Source organism: Triturus cristatus, chromosome 9 (genome assembly GCF_964204655.1).
Source record: "Triturus cristatus chromosome 9, aTriCri1.1, whole genome shotgun sequence".
Taxonomy (NCBI): domain Eukaryota; kingdom Metazoa; phylum Chordata; class Amphibia; order Caudata; family Salamandridae; genus Triturus; species Triturus cristatus.
Window position 1 is genome coordinate 137948441 of NC_140592.1, and position 26115 is coordinate 137974555.

General features: G+C 41.2%; 1 protein-coding gene across 4 annotated transcripts in view; it reads right to left on the reverse strand.

Annotated features, from left to right (window-relative positions):
• PFKFB4 (6-phosphofructo-2-kinase/fructose-2,6-biphosphatase 4) overlaps positions 1-26115 on the reverse strand; it is a 261428-nt gene that overhangs the window by 21970 nt on the left and 213343 nt on the right. For all 4 annotated transcript variants that reach the window (XM_085624550.1, XM_085624551.1, XM_085624552.1 and 1 more), the window contains exons 8-11: positions 25857-26064; positions 19021-19167; positions 3012-3116; positions 283-412 (exon numbers count right to left, since the gene is read on the reverse strand). In XM_085624550.1, the coding sequence (XP_085480676.1) occupies positions 283-412; positions 3012-3116; positions 19021-19167; positions 25857-26064 (590 nt within the window). The remainder of the gene's footprint in view (positions 1-282; positions 413-3011; positions 3117-19020; positions 19168-25856; positions 26065-26115) is intronic.

Sequence of the window (26115 nt, forward strand, 5' to 3'; positions counted from 1 at the left end):
ATTAGGAAGGGGCATCCCTTCCTAGTAGCGAGTCACCATACAATGTACAATTATTTTGCTGCTGCAAAACACTCACAGTTTACCACCTACCCCAGCAGGCCACCATTCCTGGGAGTGTGAGCCATTCCAAATGGGGTCGCAAATTACATCTCAATAATATTCATGAGGCATGGAACCCCATTAGGAATCATAAACAGTGTCTGAGACACTGTTATACATCCCAATTTGCGAGTCGCACAGGAGGACTGCAGACATTACTCCCTGAAACTTTCAGATACTTACCCGCCGGCTTGTCCAGAAAGTAGGCGAGCAGACATCGCATTACAGCCTGGTGGCAAATAACCAGCACGTTCTCCTGGCGCTCCAGCTCCATGATCACGGGCTCCAATCTCTGCACAAGATCTTCGTAGGACTGAAAGCAAGAACAAGGAGGAGTCAGAAGGCAACGAAAAGCAGCAAATCCCTTTCTGGTTAGTCATTTGGTATACGGTGAACAAGTACTCTTTCATGCGGCCTGATCATCAATACGGACACTGTTGATCTTATCGAAGTGTTTGAGTTCAATTTTATGGTTCATTTCACTTATGAAAACATCACAACAGCTGTTCAGGTGATTTAAGTGAACTCAACTTCTACATGAATCAGTTAAGTGACTGTATACATAGGATGGTTATCAAAAAATTATCGCTGCACGTCTACACAGCTGTAGACAATTTCCAACGGTCACTTGCTCATCATAGCAACAGAAAAACAACGAGATGACCAAGGCCAGGACCCTTTCATAGGCTTCTACCTGCTGAGCAGTCACCCCTAGATCAGGAGCTGCTCAGCACCCCATATGAATATTGTTAGAAGCTCCGAGGACACAAATGCAGACTAGGGTTTTAAAATTCGGTATACCAAGCGCTATGATAACAAGGAATGAACGACCCTCAGGCCTTCAGCTCTTTCAGTGCACTATACTCCCGCGTCCCAAAAGCCAGTCAGCCAATGGAGAAAGATGCTGTGCTCACACACACACAGGGTGGGACAGATGGTGTGAGACCTTCAACACAGTAAGTCACGGTGCATGTGGAGCAGCACGGTGGCTGCCGAAGTCCCAGGGCTATCAGCCCCACCAATAATAAATGTGCAGTGCCTAACCGAAAAGGTCATAGTTTGGGGAAGGAGAGACTTCAAATTGGGAGGTGGGACTTTAATGCCATGGAAGCAGACGAGTTCGGGATCTGAGAGAAGTGGAGAAGAGCATAAAAAGAAAAAACACGAGTGTGTGCTTGGTGGAAGTTGGAGACCATCTCTGATAGAAACCCCAGCACCTGATGGTCCGCCGTGCACAGAATACTCATTTCTAGTATGCTGGTGCCCATCCTAGACACAATGGAAGATGCCCTTGATATGTTGTGGCAGATAACATTTAATAGTTACTGTTACGGAGTGTCTACACTCACCGGTGACAGAAGAGGCACTTTCACTTATAAGCCAGACCTATGGGCGTTGCCAATGCTTCTTACAAGTGATCTAAACCCCAGCTCTTACAAAGACCGGTAATCACGGGGCGCATGAGGTGGAGTGGTAAAGCTACTCTGAAGGAAATATTATCAAATCAATATTCCTTTAAACAAGAGAAAGAGCCCTGGTAATAAACATTAAAGCCATACAACTAAATTATTTTCAGATGTGCAAAATTCTCCTGATCCTGTACCTATCACAGGTAACGTTGCTCCACATGAAACCACTAAGGCCATCGCACTCTCAGTTATAGTGGTAGGAAAGGGAAGCAGACAATCACTTGTCAGAAGGAGACCTCGAGATGGTCGGATAGCCAACTAGTAATAAAGACTTATACAGAAAAGTAGCATAAGGACTGACTCTAGAGGCGACACAATAGAAAGACAAGGCACCTCTGGAACCGTTAGGGGGTGGACATGGAACCCACCTGGGAAGGGAGCACTTGAATGTTCTGAAACTGGTGTGGGAGGCTACTGCATTGACTTGCACGGTAGGGGCTTATTGCATTTCTGACAGCTGCTTTTGGAAAAGTTTGAGTAAGTCAAAACATTATAAATATGTTCAAGATTACAGATTGAAACATGAAGCGGACTGCTGGCCCTTGGAGTGGAGGAAACCACTTGTGTTAACAACTGCTTGGTGAAATAGTAAATAAAAGGCTAAACCTGATTTCCAGCTTACGCAACTGCGGCGGAGCATGGTGAATGGGAGGGCAACGTAAAGTTACATGTTAATGTCATTTATGCTTAACCTCCAATCCAAATATTACCAGTACTCAAGGGATACACAATGTGCTACATAGGCAGAAGGGTTATATAGATGTATATCTTAAAAAAAAAATCCGTAAGGGGTGGGGACTCAATTACCCAAAAAGATACGGGTGCAATAATAAATGAAGAGGCCAAGAGAAAAATTGCTATTATAGGAGACCTGCTTATTAAAAACAAACTGAAACATTCTATCCCAAACGTTACTTTTCTTGTACTCTAACAGAGGTGCAGGCGACGAATGTTAATCATAAAACAATCCCCTTTACGATAAAAGGCAAGATATCACGCGAAGAGAAGGTGCATCTGCGGAGATGCTGCCTGATTTTGCCCGTCTAGATGAATCGGAGATCATGTGCAGATTTCAGATGCTGCTCATGATCATCAGTGCAGGCACACCGCCTGTCTCTTATCGGAATGAACACCAGGACAGACACAGATAAAGTCTTCTAAACAAAGCCATGTTCTACTCTTCTGACTATCAGGACTAACTAATCCAGTTCTGGCAGATCACTCAGGTGTTTTCCCTCAATCAATTTAAAGCTCCTTAAGACCCCTCAATGGCATCTGGTGCTAGGCTTTTCAAATGAACACAATATTGGCAAAGAATATGACTATATAAAAGATCTCTTGCTGCCTCCTGAAAGAACATAAACCGTGCATGCAATGAAGGCAACATTTTGACACAGAAGGAAAACATATCAGGGGTACACTGATAAAAACTCGGACACGCACCTCTCCTTTTGGATACCGGTATCTGTATTTGTCTTGATCTCTCAATGCAAATTCCAGGGGAAAGTTTTCCTGAATCTCTTCATATCGCATTTCCTCGCATACACCCTAAGGGGAGAAAAACATGTCAAAAAGAGTATTATCAACTGCAGGATTTCCTCACTCTAAATTCGGTGCAAACCTCATGAAATCATTTGAAAAAAGAAGCACTTCATTATTTATTCACAATAATTTTACAAAGTAAGAATAACAAATCCTATACTTATTCTAGAGCTGTCCTACAATTAAAGACCTGAATGTTAAACTAATGGAATATGAAACAGACGAGCGAGGCTCAGACTGCAATGCTGGGCCTGGCCAAGAAACCAGATGGTCAAGTTTTCTAAGTGACTATTAGCTACTTTCAAACAATCACCAAATCAACATACTACTGCGAATCCAAGAACTCATTTCCTGCCAGTCAATATAAACACATTCTGGTTCAGGCAACACTATCAGCTAAAGAGTCACTAGCAGGGCATCCCCCTACAATTAGTAGAATTAAGAAAAAGATACAAGAGATGTACTGAAAGCAGCTTTTGTGGATTACAGTAATCCAATTTAAGGCTACAGCCTGCACACATTGCCAATTACCTTTATTCCACTGACGTATGGGCGCATCATAATAAATGCGAACCCGCCATTCTCAAGAATAAACTATCAAAGCTACCAATCGAAGACCAGGTTCAGCATCACGTAACAATTCTTCAGAATACCTCCCTCACAATACCACAACCACCTGAATCACTCCATCTCACAGTATTCAAAAAAGGCAGTTATGAACACCTTCCTCCAGAAAACCACTGCTCCTCTACGGCGTTATTGAGAAGCTGGCCAATCACAACCATACTACCTCAAAGAGACTAGACTGCTTTAGAGGCTCATGAACACCACGTCTAGCCAACAGCCGATCATTAAGCTTCAAAATGATGAAAGCACAGATGCAGCGCCTTCTGTCATCAGGAACATCCTCATCACTTTAGAAGATGGCTCCTTGGCTCACTAGAGCCTACAACACTGAAGACTATGACAAACCAATCAAATTGAAAGAGAGGGTGAGTGAGCAAGGGTTTCAGATACTTCCCACAGTGCACCGTTAGCATTCCAGCAAACCAATCGAAAAATAGGAATTCTGTAATTTCAATACTACAGGGCAAAGTTTCTTCATGGCATGCATCAGCTCGTTCCTCTCGCTCTTTTTAGCATCTATACGAGTCTACTGGTGCAAGTAAACGAACAGCATAATTTCCAACATGACTAAACACTATTAAAACACAGATGACGCTACTGGGACTAAGATCATCTCAGACCTTACCACCATCCTACTTACAAAGCAGGACTGTGATGCGGTAGAGACTTTGCTATTGCCATGGTGCATTAATTAGTACCTTGGGCTTCTGATATTTTGCAGACGTCGACAATAATTAACTGATCCTTCAGTGATCCGAGGATGGTACCATGTTTAAAAGAATCAATTTAAGGGACTATGCGTTCGGTTCTGGCTGGATGTGTGCAAATTCTTTATGACTCAATTTGTTTAAGACAGAAACTTACCTTTGAAAAATCTTCTTGCAGCTTATAGGTGGGGATGCAAGCTGGGTAGCCTTTCACTACCCACACGAGGCAGTTATTTGAGTAACCATTTTGACTGCCTGAATCATTCACAGAACATACCAACAGGCTCACTGCAGCTCGTTTTTTATGCTTGATGTACTGAGAAAAATCATCCATTTGTTTCGGTGTCATCAATGGAAAACAGTTGTCCAGTAATGACTGGACTACTGTAATTCCTTGTTCTTGGAATTTCCTCTTACTTTAGTTCCAACACAATCAGAATTCACAGCTGGCCAAGCGTTAGGATTCAGCTAATGCCGGGGGGAGCGGGTGGAGGGCACAGACACACAAACACACACCACCCCACCCCAAAAGATCTGAATGCAGAACGTGTGACCAAAAAAGTACAAGAAATATCTAACGTTATATGAAGTTTTAAAAGCGTGAACACATACATTTGTTCATGAAGCTTCTCCTATCTAGTCATTCGAAAAATTTAAAAGAGAAAAAAATCCTGGAAAATGGTGTTAATCTTGCTGGAGTAGAAAATTAGCAATCAAAGAAGAACGTAGGCAAGCGCGATGACTAACGTGAAAAGAGCCCACATGGTGATGCTGGAAAAATGCCCTGTGGAGTGGAAGAGCGATTAAAAGACGCACAAACCGCAAAGGGCTTAGCAATCCTTTCACTTTGTGTGCTTTTCTGGGGTGAACCTCGAGGCGCGCGGGCACAGGTCAAGCCATGAAATAAAAACTGCGTAAACGGACCGCGGTTTCATCACATTCAATATTGGTGCAGTCCATCGAGCAGTATTGAGAGCCCAAATCTCCGGTATTGATAAGTAACAGCTTTTATTCTCACAAACATCTTTGCTGTTCCCTTTCTTCATGCTGAAAGGTGCCGTGGGGGGGGGGGGGGGGGGGGGTCTGGTAGGGCATGCTGCTACTCAAGGGCATGAAAGCGCCCAGTAACACTGGAGACCAAGACAGAAGTCTAAAGATGGAGCCACACATTCTTCACAAGGGTCATGCGTTTCATCATGCGTTTCAAGCCGTATCCATATTGCACAGTATTTAGAAACTAGACTCGGATGATGAAGAAATATCTTGCCTAACATTCTAGGACACGAACAAAGAGGAAGACCTTGCTTCAGTGGCGCTCAAGCATAGGCCGTCTGTGGGGTCGCAGTATTACAGGCCTGCCCAACAGTGAACAACAGTGGCAGCAGGAAAATGTCAAATGACTGAAACTAGGTCAGGGGCGAGGCAGGCTTGAGCCAAGCAGCAGTCTCTGCTTCCTGCTGCACCGGCTTTGGAGCTCTTAAAGGGGCAGTAAACAATACAAATAACAAGCATTGGCATAGCCAACAGGTCTCACCTTTGGGTCCTTATAAGTGTTTAGCCATGTAGCACATTATACTGGGTGCTGTGCTGCCAGGGATTGCAGAGCTACACACTAGGCCACGAAGAGCGATTCAGGAATACATTCTTGCCTCCGGAAACATTTATGGACACATCTCAAGGCTTTTTACAGCACAGACAGATTGACAAGTGCCTCAATGCAAGTCAACAGCACTATAAAATTCTGTTCAACTGTAGCACTACAGTATTGTACAGCCTATGAATAAAAGCAGTGAAGTACTTTCCAATGGTGGAGACGTCACACCCCTCCTCCCCCAGCCTCTATTCACCGGACACCCTTCTCCAGAGTTTTCCATTCAAAACACTGCTCGCATCATACATTTACCAGCAAGCCCCCGGCCCATCCTCTGTCCCAGCCCCCTGGGTAAAGGAGCACTGAACGTAGCAGCAACAACAACGACGAAACGCTCCCATTTGTCAGGTAGGGGAAAAAAATTAACTAACAGGGATGGCTTCGACATCACTGAATCTCCAAGTACTTAAAAGCATAAAATTCACCTGACCTTGTGTGATGTAACTGGCGCTTTTGTAATGCACTTCAATACCTTTGGGTCAGTCGAGGTCATGCTCTATAAAAATGCCCTAAAAAATTAATCTGCCCTTGTGTAATGTAATTAGCACTCATGTAAAGCGCTCCAATACCTCTGGGTTGCTCAAGTTCACTTTATGTAACAAAATATGTCACAGTCCCTGGGGAGCTGCAGAAATTGTGCTTTGAAAGCAGAGCTCTGAGAGGAGGACGGTGACAGGAAAAGGCAGCGGAATGGACATGCAGCAACATGGGAGGGACGAATGCTGCTCCCAGGTATAGGGGAAATAATGAATAAACAGGGGCATTTAATCTCTGCGCACCTAAAAACAAAAACAATTAACCTGACCTTGTGTAATGTAACTGGCACCTTGGTAAAGCGATTCAATAGCTTTGGGTCAGTCGAGTTCGTGCTCTATAAAAATGCCCCTCAAAATTAATCTAACATGGTGTAATGTAACTAGCACTCATTTAAAGCGCTCGAACACCCTGGGGTCGCTCGAGTTCACATTATATAAACAAGCATCAGAGAAAATGCCCAAGCCTTGTCCTTAACTGTGCTGCAAGTTTGGGCTGCTGAGCGTCTGGTGACTGAGGCTCGCTAAAGCAACATGCAGTGAAACTGGAGGGGTTTGCGGGAAATACTCACACTTTGAAGTCAGAGAAAATTAAAGAGGCGATTTTGAAAACAGCGTCTGACCATAAAAGGGATGGGGAGATTGAGTGACAGACGCCGAAGCAGAACCACCAAGGACGGGCAAACAGTGATACGAGCAGGAATCAAAGAAAAAATAGTCCCACTAACAAACAAACAAAGATGCTTAGCAATGTGTAAGGTTAACAGTAATTGGACGGTGCTCTGCGGGAGTAAACCAAATAAATAAAAAAGAGGGACAAAGAGGAAGGATTAACCACTAGCCAGCAAACATTTTTGAACTGGAATCGAAGGGACGAATACAAAAGCAATGGTGGGGGGGGGGGGGCAGCTCACAGAGTGAATACAGCATGTCTCGAAGAGAAAGCGCAGGACCTACTTAGGCTCGACCTAAAAAAAAAAGAGGTGACCTCCAGCACTAAAGCCTCTCCCACCTGGTGCAGTTCAGGGCAAAGGAGAATCATCAACATATAGTTTTAGGGCAACTAGTACATTTTGGTTATGGGAGAATGCATTACAACAGAGCATGAAGCTTGTGTCTCAATAATAAACCAGAGACCCAAGCCTGGGGTAAATAAACAATATTCAAGTTTATATATGGAAAATAATAATAAATTTACAGACAACAATACATGCACATTAATCACATGGAAAAGTAACACAAAAAAAAAAAAAAAAAGAGGACAAAAAAAGATTTTAAGAGGGGAACCTAACAAAATTTATTACAAAAATATATTCTTTACTACAACAACAAAATGTGAAGACACTTACAAAACCATGGTGCTAACATAATAACATAATTCATAACATAATATACAGTGTAAGACAAAAAATAATGACAAAAAGGAGACACAATTTTGAAGCAAAAATCCGTCCAATCAAATAAAAGGAACTGAAAATGGCAGTCAATGCTTTCTTATAACTGTAAGCCAAGACTGGGCTTCAACGGCGTTTTGATCTATATTATTTTAAGGTCATCATCAGTACAAATACATATTAATGGAGCATTCAAAGAAAAGAAATTAAAATGAAGTAAAAAGCTATTTACAAGCGGGAACCACAACCACAAACTGCATACTCAATGAATTGGAGCATTGCACAATGCGAGAGGTATCATGCAAAAAATTCCAAATTAAAACCAACAAGAGTGGTATATTGCAGAATCAGCACCTATGAGATAAATCCAAAGTGGGGAGTTTAAATTCACTAAGGAGTTATCCATTTTCAAACTTTTTGTACTTAGCACTTTTTGATCAATTGATAAATGGAGTTCGTTTGCGCACGTCATAGTCAAGGTTCCTTGTTGAGGGTAGAATGCCTGAAAACTTCAACTAGACTGCAGGTTTCAAGGCTCGGTCATGGAATCTGAAAAAATTGAGCCGCTTACAGTTCATTTGGGGATCTGTTGGTCCTAGTCCTTTCATTATGGCAGCTCTACAGGGCCTTATTCCTCTATCAATAAAAGATTTTCTTAATAGAATGACTCGTGCTGGCTGTAGTTTCGGGCAGATGCTCATTAAGTGTAGGAGGTCTTCTTTTTTACTGCTACAGAGATGGCATGCCATAGGGCTTTTGTATATCCAGCTTGGATGGTCCGCTATTGATGGAAACTTTCTGAAGCGGAGTGCCATCAACTGTCGAAGTTGAAAAACTTTTATTTGTATGTGGTCACTACCAGCTTATTCAGTACATTCCCCTCTTTGACGTGTAGAGCGATGCTGGCATATGATATTGTTGGTAGCATTTTTGTAGTTACTGCTGAGAGCAATGAGTTATAGGATGGGCCCTCGATTTTTTTTGCCAGGGATATAAAAGTAAAGGTTAATACACTGGTTTGCCGTGACATGCACTTTTTTTTTGTTTTTGGTGATTCAGCCCGTTATCAACGTAGAACCTGAGGTATTTATAACAGGTTACTTCCTTCAGGGGTTTACCGTCTCCCCAGATGTTCAACTTGGGGCTTGGACGATTACTGATGGTCATTGTTTTGGCTTTAGATGTGTTAAATTCTAATTTGTTAACAGATATAAATTCCAGCCTTCCTGTAAGTGGCCTTCGGAGGCCTACCTTCGGTGAACTTATTAGAACCACATCCTCTGCGTAAGAAAGACGCGATAGTGCTAGCGCACACAGCTTGGGTGTTTGTGAATTCATCTCGTTAAGCCTTTCCGATAAGTCAGACAAAAAGAAAATTGAAAAGATGCAGGGCCAGAACGTATCCTTGTTTCAGACCCTCATTAGGGTTAACTTTTCTCGAGATTTTGGAACCGTCGCCTAGTTTCACTCTTAGCCAAGTTTCAGAGTAGAATAGCATTATGCCTCCTGATGTTCTTTCAGGTATGTTACACAGTCTGAGTTTGTTCCACAAAAGCTGCCAATCCACGCTGTCAAAGGCAGCTTTTAAATCTACGAAACAAAAATAGAGTTTTGTTTTTTTTTGCTTAGATTTGTTTTTGGTTGATAAGCTCACAACTAGGGCAAAACCGGTCCTGGGTTGCTTGTGTTCTGTTTCAGGGAGGACCTGGATTGGCAGTATGGCTGGACTGTTCCCGTGAGGAACAGAGTAAAGACTGATTTCAATATGGCTGGGCCCAAACTGAGGTAGCATGGGGAACAAATGAACAATGGGTTGAAGTGCTACCCACAGTTATAGTAGTGGTTAGACTGGATGCAAGCAGTCTCTCATCACCTTTTGGGTGTTTCATATGATGGTACCGGAACCATACAGTGCAGCATGGTGATACATCACTATATAGATTTCTGTTAACACAACATAGCTATTAAAGAATCAGGATCCACATGTTATTTAATGCTATTGTGAAATATGGGTCCGTAGGTGATTTGACATACGGCCGATCCTTAGTTTCACAGCTCTTGTATTAGCAGGAAAACATCCCCGAACTGTCCTGCAATACTTTTGTAACATTTGTAACAACCAACTTCTCTTCTGCACAGGACATCATGTTTCAATGAGGAAACACAGCCTTCCTGTTCTTGCTCAAACTGCAGATCATAAACTGCAGCTGCTCTCGCAATCAGAATTATAAACTGCACTATCATCTGATGGTGACTGGTATAACAGTATTGCTATGTTGTGTCCTAATCTACTTGAATATCCGGCTGTGTTCATTAGGATGTAGAATGAAAATGTACTTTTGTGACCTGTTGTTCTCGAGGTGTTTTATAATGCAGTCCTACCTTTATTTTTTGTTTTAAGAACTGTGTATTCTCCCTTGGACATTTAATAGCCACTGAATGTGGCAGTTTATAGGGAACCAAAGCTTCCTCAAAGGAGTGCTACTTTTTCAAACATTAAATTAGCACCTTCATTTTCTTCTCTGTCTCAACAACAAGCAATGACTTGTCAGGCTGGATGGGTTTCTGCGGTTTGTCTTTCAATTTTGATGTTGATAACTGCACCTTTTTCAACTTTTTATTTTTTATTTTTTTATTCCTCATATACCAAGATGGGCATTCCTGATGGGAGGCCACAACCTCTCTCCACTGATCGACCTATTCCAGCCCTGATATTCGAGACCGGCGCAGAGAGGGAGAAGCTCAAACCCTCAGACAACCACTGCATTCAACGTCCACTCCATTTCACGCTGCCAGATAGCCCGGCGTTATTTTGAAGGGACCAAACGAGCAGTGCCCAGGTGAAATCATTGGAATATTCTTTACATATTCCGCCATGCAACCAGGGCTGCCCAAACTTTTCCATAACTCTTACTGTCACATGCCATATCAGATTCACTAGTATAGATTATATATTTCAAGCACTCTGTAAAAGTGGGAGCGTTTATGTTTTTCCAGGCTCTACATATCTCTCGTCTTGCCAGGATAATCACATAGAAAATAAATTTGGATGCTGGATCATTAAGATGATAGTCTGTATGCAATCCAAACAGAATCATTCCTGGGGTAACTTCTATTTGTTTATGTAGTACATCAGCTAAAAACTCTTGCACCGTGACCCAGTAACTTACTATCTCAGGACAATCTATGAACATATGATAGTCGTCAGCTGCAGGCAGTTTGCATCTTGGGCAATAATGATCTAAGCCTGTTATCTTCATTAGCTTTTTTGGAGATATATATGCTCTATATGCGGTATATAGATGGTTTCTTTTAAGTTGAGCTGTTTTAACCACAGCATGCAGCATAACAAAAGAGTCCCCCCATAATTACATGATGTTATTGGAATCTAAGCTAATAACATTGCCCCAAAGTTTGTGGAGTTCGGTTTCTGTTATATCTTCTACCTCTAGGATGGCCCAGTACCAGAAAGATACCTCCTGCTTCCATCTACCCCTTCTTGATACAGAGTCAAACTTAGGGTTCAATGAACCAAATTCCCAAGATTTAGTTGCCCACCATGCTGACAACTGATAGTACGTGTATCTTGATAAGGTCCCGCCTGTCAGGCTGGATAGGGACTCCCAATTTAAAAGCTGCGAATCTTTCTGCAGATCCTGCCAGTAAAACAAGCCTGACACTATAAGAGGACGGGATAGTTGGTCATTAAGGCAGTCTGGTGTACCTGGAGAATCCCAAATCAGGCCTGAGGCGCATAATATGGAATTTTTAGGCTCTTTCTAATATATAACCAATTCTTAAGAGCCGTACCCAGAATCTTTAGTCTGACCCTCTTAAAAAACCTTGGGTCACCGTACTTGAATAGAAAATGTTCCTGCCCCTGAGGTGTACCATGTAGTAAGGCTTGAAACAATGAGCCCAGAGAGGAAGCATCTGTCTTTCCAGCTAGCATTCTAAAATTTTTAAAATGAAACGAGTGACAGTAGACAAGTAAGTCCGGTAGAGCTAACCCTCCCATTTTGGCACTTCTCCTTAGTTTTTTCCAGGAGATCCATGATGTCTTAGCATTCCAAATAAAGGAGCCTATTTTCCCCTGTATTTTAGCAATGTCAAATGCTGGAAATGTTAATGGAATAGAATTAAATAAAAAAGTAATTTTCGGCAGAATAATCATTTTGATTAAATTTACTCTGCCAAAAATACTCAGAGAGGCTGGACCATCGTTGCAACAGGCCACAAAGATCCTTATAAATTCTCATCAGATTCATTTTAGCTATTTCCAAGATATTTTGAGCCAAAGTTATACCCAAATATCTCATATGTGTCTTAACTCCTACTGCCCCTCCTGCTTGGTTCCAATGCATGATCTCAGTTTTTTCCTTATTTACTTTATATCCCGAGATTGCTCCGAACAATTCTGCTTGATCCAATAATCTTGGGGTAGCCTCAACTGGGTTGGAAGTAAACATAAGGAGATCGTCAGCATATAGGGCGAATTTTAATTCTAGGTCTGCAATTCTAAAGGGTTGAATCATAGGATCAGACCTAAGCTGGCAAACAAACTGTTCAATACAAAGATTGAACAATAGAGGCGATAAAGGCCTTTGCCTAATTCCGCGAGATATTATGAACCAATCTGAGAGAATTCCGTTCACCAAGACTTTTGCTCAAAGGCTCTTATATAGGGACTGGATAGCTGAAACAAAATTAAGAGGAAATCCAAACCCAGACAGAACCGACCACAAATAAGACCAATTTACTTGATCAAAAGCCTAAGCGGCATCAATGGCCAGAAGGGTCAATGGAAGCTTCTCGACCACTGCAACATCTTTTGCTGCAATAGCTTGAAAGGTTAGTTCATTTAACTGCCTGTCCGGAATAAAGCCTCTCTGATCTCGATATACAATAGTTTTAATGACTTTGGCCAACCTTGTTGCTAGAACCCCTGCGAAGATTTTATAGTCAGAGTTCAGTAATGAAATTGGTCTGTACGACTCAATTTTTAGGGGATCCTTATTAGGCTTCAGGATCAGAGTGACTGTGGCTTCGGACCAGGTTTTTGGGATAGTGTCACCCAATAGGTATATTCTATTGAACAAAATCGTCAAGGCGGAAATAACTTCCCCCGACTCTATCTGATACAGTTCTATTGGGAGCCCATCTGGGCCGGCTGCCTTACCCCTGGCCATTTTTTTTAATCTGGGCGAGGACTTCCTCTTCCTTTATATTGGAAGCCAAAAAAGTGCAATCTGCTTCCGATAGTCGTGGGATCTCTATCTGGTTTAACCAGTCTTCTATATTCCGGGTAGAAGGACATATATCTTCTTTATATAGATTTTGCATAAATCATCTGGCTTCCTCTCGAATTAGGACATCATCATGTGTGGTGACTCCTGTATTTTGAAGCAAAATACATTTAATCTGATTTCTAGCTCTATCTGTTATGGTTTTCCAGGCAAGGAGTCGACCACACTTTTCCCCATAGGAGAAATTCTGTAACTTGCTTGAATCCCACCTATCTTTTAAGATTTTGTCTAAACTTGCCTGGTATTCTGCCCGCAAGCTATCTAATTCACTTTGGATAGATAGTATATCATTTTGAAGATCTACATAGGCCTTCTGAAGCTGCTCTTCTTTTTGCTTGATCTTAACAAGGCTCTCTTTTTCAATCCGCCTCCTAACATTATTTCTCCTAATCATCCATGTGCTTATGGTCCCTCTAATGTAAGCCTTAAATGCTTCCCATATAGTCTGATCGTTTGCTGTTCCAGAGATAAATCTAAAGTATTCCTCTATACCCAATCTTAAATTATCTTTGACCTCCTCATGCGATAGTATAGACCTATCTAATGTCCACCTTCTCTGCTGATTTTCTTTCTTCAGGTTTATGGTCAATTCTACCATAGAGTGGTCAGAGAGTATAGCTGGAATATATGCTATGGAATCTACCTCAGGATAAAATACTTGATCTAACAAGAAGTAGTCAATTCTCGAGTGATGCCTGTACTTACGGCTATAGAAGGAAAAATCCCTTCTGTTGCCGTTTTTCACCCTCCAAATATCTATTAGGTTGAAGTCTTTGATGATATTTTTCAACTCTGCTAACTACTTACGAGGGGGGATATATTTAACCCTAGATGTACGATCCAAATTTTCATTCAAAACCAGATTAAAGTCTCCTCCCATTACAACTGGTATTGTCAACGCTGAGAGACTGGCTTTTAAGCATGATAGAGCTCCAGGCGTGTCCTGATTGGGCCCATAATATATTTCGCACACTAATGGAGAGCTTTCAACTAGAAGGGATGCAACTAGCCATCTCCCTGAGTGGTCCGTCTCAAACTTTTCTACTCTAATCCCCTTATTAGATCTAATTATAATCGCCACTCCCCTTGTGTTTCCTATCTGTTTGGAGCAGCAAAGTTCTTGGATCCACCTATGCTTACCAAATGCTGCCTCACACTTGTATGCCTCCAAATTATTCTCCTCCAGTAAACAAATATGGGCCTCTGATTTATTTAAAAATTCGCAGACTCTAGCCATTTTCCTATTATCTCTCAATCCATTAACATTCCAGCTAATAATTTTAATTCTATTGGAAATACTATTCATCAGGGGATTTTTTCTGGGTTTCTCCTGAAGTGGACAGGTTTCCCTTCTGAATCTATTCCCATCCCGATTTCAACCCCTATCTTTATTTCCAAGGTTATATGAGGAATAATTTTCTTTTTTTTCCCCCTCCACCCCCACCACCCCCTGCTTCCCCCCTTGAGAAACCCCCCCCCTTATGGTCTTTGGCGATCCTGTCGCCTGTCGGGAGCCCATATAACCCAACCCAGGATAGAACCTCCCATGGATAAAGTCATGGTAAAGTAGTATGCCGTTTTTCTTTTTCTCTTTCTTTTGTTTATTTATTAGAATGTTTTTTTTTTTTTTATTCCTCTTTTTTTGTCTCCCCCATCTCTGCACCACCTTTTTCTACCTTGATCATTTCTTTGATTATTTATGTTTTCAAAGTCCGTCTTTTCGACAGATTTGGACTAGTTTGTCTTATCGTCGGACAGTCTTTCTTTTTACTGCATTTAAAAAGTTAAATATTACAAGACTATGTCTTCTCTAACTCCGAATCACCATGTTATTCTCCCTAAACCAATTCAGGTGTCACAATATCACTATCTTCCGAAACATCCATTTGGAAAATGGATGAGTATTTCTTAATATTTATGAAGTCTCCTTTCCCCTCCAGTTTCCATCTTCGCACCACATGCCAGAAATATCTTTTCTCCATGTTTCAAACGCAAATTTCTGTTGGCAATCTGACCAAAATGTAAAGACCATGCTCACTATTACAAAATAAGAGTTGAAGAGACCCCCCTGCAAACTACCGTCCCGCAAACTTCAATGTGGCAGAGGACCAATAAAAATCTGTCTCACAATCTTTTTTCGTCTTTCTTCTTGTAGCCTCATTTCTCCTGATTTCAATTGACATAAAGCGGTCTCCCGTACTTTTTTCAACTTCTTCTGCAATGCACCAAAAAAACACTCCGAACCAACCAGCAGAAAAAATAATCTAAAATGAAAGCCACATAAAGTGGCATTTGAGGGCCATACAGTTGATGCCAGAGTGAATAGGCCGTAATAAAGGCCCAAAGTAAAACCTTTAATTGGAGATACATTGTCGGGCCCACTACAAGATGGCAGATTAATGCACAGAATGTGAATGCAGAAGAGGTTAATGCTGGAAAATTCCAGAAGCTTCTTTCATCCTCCCATGCCTAATCCCGAATGAGCTATCTATGACAGAGTTTCTGATCTAAACCCATATTGAAAGGAGAAAGAGCGGCAACATGCAAGATGAGATTTGGGCTGCCAACCATGCATTTTGTTATTACCATGCGTATTATATGAAGACCAGTAATGGATTAAAGATGACAAAAATCCAAGGCTCAAGATTGGTTTGAACAAGGGGCTTTCATTAAGATTAAATTATACTGTCCCCATAACAAACCATAGGCAATGAAGCATGCATTGACCATATTTAGACACACTTCTTGGAGGAGAAAAGAACTAATGAAAGTTGGCAGATTGGGAAGCCGTGCTTGAGAGATGGTTAAAGCCAACAATGCACGCCCAGTTTTAGGGAGCCAACTTTAGAGCAGATGAAGAAAAGACAAAAAAAAAATAGTGCCACAAGCTTAGAGGACATGAATTTACTAGAAACTAGAATTACATCTTCAGTTAAAAAAAACTGTTCATACAAAGCAAAATCAGTTTATATGAAAAGAACACTACTTTGGGAGGGAGGGGGAATACGTTAAACGTTATTATTCGATTTAGTTGGGGAAATGGCATATGCAACACTTATGCTGTAAATGTTTCAGAGAAGGATCTGAGAACAGAAGCTTACGATTTGTGAACTGTATATCTCCGCACCGCGGAGATAATGATTGGGTTTGCTTATATGTCACATTTGAGAGCAAATGTATTCTTATTATGGAAAATGCCAATAAAAAAGGCAAATCAGTTTAAAAACACAAATGGAACATGCAATTAAACTGGGTTGGGGTAAATTTTTTAACGACGGATGGCAATTGAGGCTTCGTAGGGTAACATAGGGCTCATAGGCAAATTGAAGTGTATCGTTGTCATTACTATGGTTTGTTTGAGAAAAAAAAATTCCCAAACTGGACACTCCGCACAAAACAATTCTTACATGACACATCTATGAAGTTTGATCTCAAACAGTTACAAATATGATAGTCATCGACAAAGCCATCTCGCCCCTCCTCCTCTCGATCTGTGTGAATCAGTGCATGCCTCCAGTATCTTTTTGTCATGGTTATGTGGATTCGATTTGAACAAGGGAACACCTCTAGTAAGCTGCAGGAGTAATTGTTAGGGCATTATGCTCTTGGGCCCCTATGCCAGAGTCTCCTGTGTAATGTGCATGGTGGACTGTCGCATGACATCCCCCATATCAAACCCAAAGTGCCGTCTCCATGGGTCCCAGATCTTGTGGAATTTTTGCTACGATATGTGACCTGTTCGGCCGTCATATACATGTCCATTCCTCTCGTCCACTCCTGGATGGTGGGTCTGTCGGCCACTGCCCATCTCCTAGCTACGTCTCTTTTGGTTACCACCAACACCAGGGAGGCAAAAATTAGCTGTGTTCTAGTTATGTCCACCTCACTTAGGAGAATCCCTAGTATCGCAAATTTTTGGCTGCAACAGCAACGTTACCCCCAGGACCGTTCCCATTAGTCCAATTACCTGCATCCGGTATGACAGAAGTGCGGGACACGCCCAAACCGTATGAAAAAAAAAAACAATCGCTTTTAGCGGCGGTGCAAGCCAGGCAATGTGGTGACACTGCCCCTCCCATCCTGTGCAGCCTATCCCTATTATAGTATGTTCGATGTAATATTTTAAAGTTGGATGAGCCGAAGCCTTGCCTTTATGGCAACTTCTCTGGGGTGCATTAATGCCGCCTCCCAATCAATATCTTCTATGTATCCCACTTCTAGCTACCATCTTGCTCAGAGCATTAGTAACCCATCAAGGATATTGTTAATGATGGTTTTATATGTGAAGGAGACCGTTTTAGGGGTCAACTCCTCCTGTAAGTCCCTGCCCTCTAAGGGTGCGTATTCCGGAAGTTGCTCGCTGGGGATATTTTCCGCCCGCCAAGCAGGTCGCAATTGTGTATATTTAAGGAATTGGGAGTCGTTCATATCATATTCCTGCTTGAGCTTTGCCCATGTTTTAAGCTCCCCTTTTTCGACAATGTCCCCTATCGTGGAGATCCCAGGTCTCAAACCATGTGAGCTTATGCAGCTCCCTGAACGAAGTCCCCTCCCACAGCAGTGTGTTCTGCGTGATCCTTCCCGTCCAGCCCAGGTCTTGTTGGCCCTTGCCAACAGGGTCACTTGAGTCGCAGGCAACAAACTTGAGCTACCCTTCCCCCATAGATGTAGTTTGAGTATGAAGCAGCATTTCCTCCCTCTCGAGACGGTATGTGGGGTGGTCTCTCTGTTTGTGTATCCATTCGTTTACGGGTATCAAGTGGGACGCCCAATAGTAGGCCTCTATGTCGGGGAGTGCTATCACTCCATTGTAGGGATTGCGCTGCAATATCTTGAGTGCAATTCTGGGGTGCCCCCCTTGCCATAGTAGTGCTTTAAGTTTGCTATCTATTTCGGTGAAGATGGCCTTAGGTAGGGGATGATACGAGTTCTGGAGGGCATATAGGAGTTGATGCAGGGTGATCATTTTAAAGATGGCTACTCGAACGAGCAGGGTAAGAGGAAGATCTCTCCACATCAACCTTAAAATTGTTTAGGACTACTCCCATGTTTTCCTTTCTACACACCTTGCGTGGAGAATGACAAAAATACCCATATATTTTAAGCCCCTTGGCACTACCCGCAGTTCTCCAGGCAGGGAGCAATCTAGTTGTGTGTTGGTCGGGCAGTAAAGTGTGGATTCACTCCAGTTCATTTTATACCCCGAATGTCGTCGGTACTCCATTGCTATTGTTGACATAAATGTCGACCTTCAGATAATAATACATTTTATCAACAAAGACTGTTAATATAGAGTACACCACAGACTGAAATACTTGCTGAAGCTTTAATACCACATCCTATTATAACCAAACCTGGTTCTACTGAAGTCTAAGCATGCCTTAATATGAAAGTGACCTGCACATTGTCCAGTATGCTTTAATCTCAACATAAATTCTGTCTTACAACCATGTTATCGACAGATTGTAAGCACTTGCAGGTGTACATGGGTGTATAGCAACAGAGTATATGGGCTTTGGATACAAGCAGTATTTTTCTTCCACTGACCTAAAAGTAGGTTTACAAATACAACTCATGCTGTCACTAATCACATACCAGAAAATACTGATCAATAGTACTTTTGTTCTTATGATGAAAAGCTCATAGTTCATCTGATAATAATTCAGACAGATCTCTCATTGTATTGACATACCGCATCGATTTCATTTAAGACCTTCCACTGCTCATAAGGTACCCCCAGCGACTCTGCAGTCTGAATTGTCCTTTTCATCTGGCTTGTCCACACCTTCAGATCTTTGATGCTCTGCTCATTAATGAACTTGGCTAAACGTTTTCCAAACTACAAAAGAAAGAAAAGGCTGAACATTAAGGTCACTCTCCTGTGATGATTCACATATTAGTTTCCTCACACACTTTAAAGCTTGGTTAGCAATTTTCTGAAAGCCTTTCATTAGAATAAAAGTAACCTTCAGTACCGAGATCATGTATTTGTTTCTACAAGCTTTTCACTTTAAAAGCTTTTCAGCGTAATCAAATTCTGTTCACACAATGAACACAGACAATCCTTGGTTGTATTGCTTTTCTAACGGCACATACACAACAGCATTATTATGCTAAATGGAGGGCTGCATTGTCTGTATCAAGCAACACGCATGTTAAAACTCAACATAAAAATATGCCAGCCTTTTTGAAAGGCTGGACTGCATCCTTAGAATATATTTCCAATACTAGCCCAATAATAGGGTATGGCTGTGCCTTCTCAAGGAGGATCAGGTTAGTAGCAGTGTGGAGCAAGGGTGAATGATGGAAAGGGGCAAAAATAAAAATACACGCTCCAGGAGCACAAACTAAAATAAAAACAGCTAACAATTCTGATTAAAGGCATTTACTTCTTGGTTAAGATGGTGGAAAAGCTTGCATTATGTATAGGTAATGTTTGGCCCAACTCTCCTGTGTCACTGCTCAGACCAGATGAGAATCAGACGTTAATGAGCCACTAATGGAAAAAATCACCTTCGCTGCTTCTTAATTCGAATAATTGTTTTCAAATCTCAATAATATTTGAGAGAGAGCACAACTAAACACTCAGTTGTAATCAGACGTCCCGGTTTTATGTACCAAAGCCTTAACCAATAGGTCCAAGTCTTTAAAGACACAGAAGAAATAGTGGGACAAATCCTTAATGGAGCGATGGAGATTAGGACTCTTTTTAATTAAGATGACTGGTAAGTTATTTGAGTGTTATCACTTCATACCTCCTCCTTGTCAGTCGGGACTGTAGGCGGATGTTCCAAAACCGCTTTGCCCATTAGGAAAAAAAAAATAACAGACACCAAGTAACCAACATACATGGACTTAACCAGAGCCTTATAACATTATGGACATACTATTCTGAAAGTTGTGGACCCTGAATGGCTCTTAAACACGAAACCTGTAATTAACAAAATAATTTCTCAAATTTGCAGGACAGTGTCTTGAGCTTTTCCTACGTGTCAGCCCCATGCATCAGTTGCAACGGACACTAAAAAGAGCACTTTGGCTGATGAAGGCCCTCTTTCAAAGGTTTGAAAGGAAGAGACTAAAAAAGTCCAAACATCAAAGGAATGTACCATGACCTGACAGAGGGAGACAGAAGACCAATGCTTCCCATGAGACTTGTGAAAAGGAGTGTAATGGCCCATAGCCACCCACATACATCCCTAAATGTCCAGGTAGCCACCAGGTGATTATTCTATGTAGATACTGCCAGTCCAAAGAAAAATCATATCTCAAGAAGTTCAAAGAGATCACTGATTCAGGACATCACATCTTATCAGAATATGGAGGAACACCTATTCATTTCTATATCCATGACCTTTAATTATATTTCAACTTTGGAATTCTTAAAGCAACCTAACCAGACTATAGAAACATAGGTAGAAAAGGACTTCTTACAGCTAAAGTGATTCAAAACGGAACTTTCGAAAATGCTAACAAATTAAGGGTTTTCCCCTAATATCTTTCCAAGGAAAACATAAAATTGGATATTGGGTTAAAAAAACAAAAAAGTTACTTTAGGAACAATATAGACCCATTTGAAGATAGTCAGAATATTTCTTGCCTGCATCAGAGGAAATCTCAGACTAGAAAACCCTGAAAGGGGGCTCTGAGAACTACTGCAAACTTCTCAACTTTGAAGTGCTCAAAAATCAATAGTTTGGTTTCAAAGATAGCAAAAGTCTGATCTGCTCCTTGTGGTCACAATAAAACAGGAGGAAGAGTTCACTACAAGCTAAACATGTTCCAACTGCCTATAGGCACAGGCCCAGATGTAAGCAAGAGTAAACCCTCAGCCTCAACTCCAAAAAACAGACTTACGATTAAAAGGGTGCATTTTTTACACTATTAATGTCCAGTGAAGTTTCTGATTTTTGTCCTCGATTTACTTTTGTGTGCCTAACTTTATATCTATGCTGAATTTCTCTGAGCAAAATTTCTTTACAGAGATTCTCTATGCACAATGGCATTGAGCAAGCGTTTATAATCAGCAGAACCATTTTATTGACTATAAATAGGTTTTCCAGAATATGTTTATAAACCTAACGATTTTTACACAAGTGGCAAAATGAAACTCCAAGTTGTGTTGCAAAGCTTTCCACAGACCTTTGCAAAATTGGCTAAAAATAACCACACTTCGCAAATTCCCATTGTGGCGTGGCTGCCTCCCGAAAGTGAATATTCTTTAACATTCCACTAACGATTTTCTTTGGCCAGAAATCTTTCTTTGGAATGCTGTACTATTTCAACTTAACCATTACTTTAACCATGTGAAACTTGAAGGAATTTAGCAGTGCTGATGAATTCACTTATAAAACGTTTCAGGGGCGTCATCTAAGACAAACATTTTAAAACGAATATAACCAATATTTTGGGCCCGAAAAATATGGTTTCAATGTAGTAAATAAACATATAAAAGTAATGTATATTCTGCTCAATTAGAAAAGTTATATATCACAATGGACTGGCGTCCAGGTAGGTTTGGTGGAAGAGTGTAAATATCCTTGATGAACTTGAAGAAACAACTGCTGCTAGGAGCAGATAATGTGGGGAGCTTGTGCTGCTTATTCATATTCGTCTTATCAGTTAAAAGCTACGGTGACAACTTTGATGGGTTTATGGAACCAAATAAAGCGGGCACATGTGGTGCCCTCCAAGGGCCACTTTAGATGTACCTGCCTTTACCAATTTACCTCAAATCACCTAGTGTTACCAATACTTCATTAATGTGAAAAACAAAAAGGGAGAACACCAGCTTGCCGACCCACAGCTGGTGAATCTTGAACTTTTATGAAAATATGAAGACACTTATGGAGAAATAAACATAGATCAGATATCGAATCCCGGAACCAGAGTACAAAATGTAAAATCAAAAATTCTTACAATTTCTAAGTTTGTATGAATAGTAACAACTATTTATTTGAAGAGAAAAACATGGGAAAGAAGTTAAATATGAAATAAATCAAGCGGCAATCTGTTTTGTATACTGTGACCCAGACAAAGAGGACTGGTAGAAGACAAGACACACAAAAAGAGATGATAAAAATAAGGCAAAGTCTCGAAGTGAGGCATGAAAAGAGGCAGAGAGGCAAGGGTTTATGAAAAAAAAGAGATGAGGTGGGAGGGAATGGGTGACCCACAACACTAGGAGTGGTAGGTATAGGAGCTATATAGGAGTACTAAAATTCTGGTGAGCGGGCAGAGCATGACGGGTTAAGTCAAAAACAGTAGGAGAGCTGAACAGGAAACAAAGGCGGGGGAGGGCGGGTAGTGGACAAACAAAAACCTGTGGCCAAGTAGCATTCACCAGGAAGGGCTTTCATCAGGTAGGGTTTGTCAGCCTGGAGAACCAATTCAAAAGCGAAGATGATGAGGAAACTACTTGAATGAAAAGGAGTTGTCAGAACCAGTTTTATCAGACGTATTACCTGAAAATCATATAGAAGCATGCTAACACCTCTATGTTTGATATTCACTTTTAAGAGATCCAGAAATTTATGTAATCTAAGTAGATTGCACTTAATGAAGATATCCCTTTTTAAAGTGATGGACCAAATCTTGAGATGCCTTAACTTTTTATTAAATGACAACCCTGGTTCTGGATTTCATAAGAACAGAAGAGAGTACACCAAGGAAATACTTGGGGAAAATCAAATAAGTTTAAATATCAGTAGTTTCAGACCACAAGTGTGTAAATATATTATTTTAAAAATTTCAGAATGCAATCCGGTTACATCAATTTACTAATGTGCAACATAAACAGTGGCCCAGACGGTCTTAACTCCTGTCCGGAAGAGGAACTAAACAAAAAACTGTGCACAGATCAACAAGACCATTGAACCAAGAGTCATGAATGTTTTAATAAACAAATGACAGTGCAATTCACACACGGCTTGCTTTTAAGGAATATATTGTGAAATGTCCACAGAAAAGTTTGCATTCATTATACAAGTCATAATTGGGGAATTTGTCCTCTGGTGCAATGTCATAATCAATAATTGCTGTTGACGGTCATTTTAGCCTTTCGTTTAGAAACAAAGCCAAAACACTAAATACTTAGATGCATTCTCTTTCTCTGTAGTGTGGTCCACATGCAATCGCTATCAGAATTGGCACTGCTTGTAACCCAAGTTGAATAAATAAACCCACTCTTTTACCCCTACCTGTGAGGAGACCCAGTTAAGGAGCAAGCTAACTTCATTCTAGTCTGAACACGAAGAACTTTATTCATTCAATGTGTAAGCTATTGGGTGCAAAGGGTAAGTGAAACATCTGACACTTGCTACAACTTAGGTTTCAAATGATCCCCTGATGAGAAGTCACGACTGACACATTGCAGGATTGCATGCGTCTTTTATCTAAATGACTTAATGATGAGATAAGCAACGATCATAGCAGAGTAGTGCAGCCATTTCACGCCTAGTCATGTAACTTGCCTTTCAAGGTGCATCAAGAATTTGGCCACTCACAGACTTCCTACTGGTACAGTATACCATAATAGTGGGCATGTCCGTTTATTTTTGCTTAAATGTCTTTAATTTTAGGTGATTTTCTGTAATTACTTCCATTATTTCAAATGCATACTCCTGTTTCTAGATAACTACTTGTTGGCAGCATATTTCTGTAAAGGGTGTTTCTTTTTAAGTAAAGTAAGAAAATGATGTCAGCCTCTAAAAAAAGCAATCAATGAGCGTGCTCTACCAATGCTTCAGGAGATTTGTTTACCAGTTACTGACATTGAAGGCATCACAGGACCCAGATCTGGGCATACCCGTCCCACTAAGGGTGACACACTAAAGTAAATAAAAAAGTGATGGATGTAATTCTTTAATCTCAGCCACCTATAAATTCTCAAGAACGTGGGACCAGTCAACAATGTGCCACTGAAACAAAGCTGTACCGGGCTGATGAGCCCTAATCCGGGAGAAACTGGTCCTGGGTTGTTTCTGTTCAGGTTTGGGATGGACCTGGCCTGGCCTTCCGTGCTGAACTGTTCCTAGAAACTCCAAAAGAAACTGCAGACTGTCTAGAACGCCTCCGGCAGACTCATCCTGAACATCCCAAGCCGCAACCACATTACTGGCCACCTGAGCGACATTCACTGGCTACCCGTCAACAAGAGAATCACCTTCAAGCTTCTCACGCACAACTACAAAGCACTTCGCAAAACTAGACCTGCATTCCTCAACCAAGGCTACTCCTTCAACACCTCCACCAGACATTTCTGCTCTGTCCAACTGGTGCTGGCCACTGCCCAACAGATCCGCAAGACCATGGCTGGCGGAAGATCCTTCTTCTGCCTCACTGTCAAGACCTGGAACTCCCTGCTTCTACACCTCAGGCAATCACCATTGGTGCCACAATTCAGGAAGGACCTCAATACCTGGCTCTTCGACTGAAGTGCAGACCCAGCCCCTCACCTCCCAGCACCTTGAGACCCTTAAGGGTGAGTAGCTGCTCTTTATAAGTTCCTGATTGATTGATTGATTGATTGAGGGTAGAGACTGATTTGCATATGGCTGGGTCCAAAATGAGGTGGCATGGTTAGCTAAATAATGATGGATTTATAAGTGATAACCAGTAGCTGAGATTAACTCAAGCATTTCGTCAATCACTTTTTTTCTATACTACAGTGTATCACCCTAAGTGAGTTAGCTATGCTCAGATGTGGGTATTGTGCACATTATGCCACTGGAATCACGCTATACATTGCTGATTAGCCCTAATCGGGGCAAAACAGGTCTTGGGTTGCTTGTGTTGTGATTCAGATAGGACCCGGTCCGGCAGTCTTGGCTGAAAACGAAAGCAGTTACACAAATGACAATATACCCACTGACGGACCAGAAGCAAAGTCAACAATCATTAACCAAAACACAACAAAGTGGCACAGCAATGAATCTGTTTGCATATTCTTCATTTCGATGTCTAAACTGCTGCAAAGTTTTGGAAGAAGCCTCAAAACTTTGACAGCAGCTGTGCTTTTCTCAAAACAAATATTGCCGAATATACTTTAATATTCTCAAGAACGATTCCACTTTAGCAAGCAAATCATGTCTTAAGTCACTAAGCCCAATAAGTCACTTCCGTTCTTCCAAGAGTGCCATCATAGGGGTGCTCTAGTTTTGACTACCAAGGCCTCTGCTACACATACAGCAATAAATTATCCAAATTCAAAATTCTGACCAATTTACTGTCACCAAATTCTATCGATTTTAGATCACTTTCGACATCTTGAAATTCTGAACCAATGCTCTCGAAAATTAGGGATATTAAACGTATGCCAAAATTATCTATAGAAGTTTCAATGCATTTCTCATAATAAAAAGCAGATTGGAAGCCAGAAAATGAAATTGTTTAAAGTGAGAGATAACATCGAAATTCATGGTGGATTCAGCAATAATACTGCTTTAGGGAGTTGATATCTGCAATAAAAGGAGACGTGCTTTGAAGTATAAAAACATAACGGTCTTTGCCACAGAAGATCTAACATACCTCTTTTCCTCGTTGCGACAATCCAGAATCCCCTCCTATTTTGCCTTTTATATTTAATTCACTTTCTCCGTGGCGACAGAGGTAGATTGAACGTGGAGCTACATGAATATTCATGAGGTAGTACACAATACGACTCTGAACATGGTCCATTACTCTGTTCACAAGGTAGCGTCTTCCAACATCCATGATCTTAATATAAGACAGAGACCTTTCACAATTGGAGAAAGCAAAATATTAGTTTATGCCCCCTGGTTGCTTC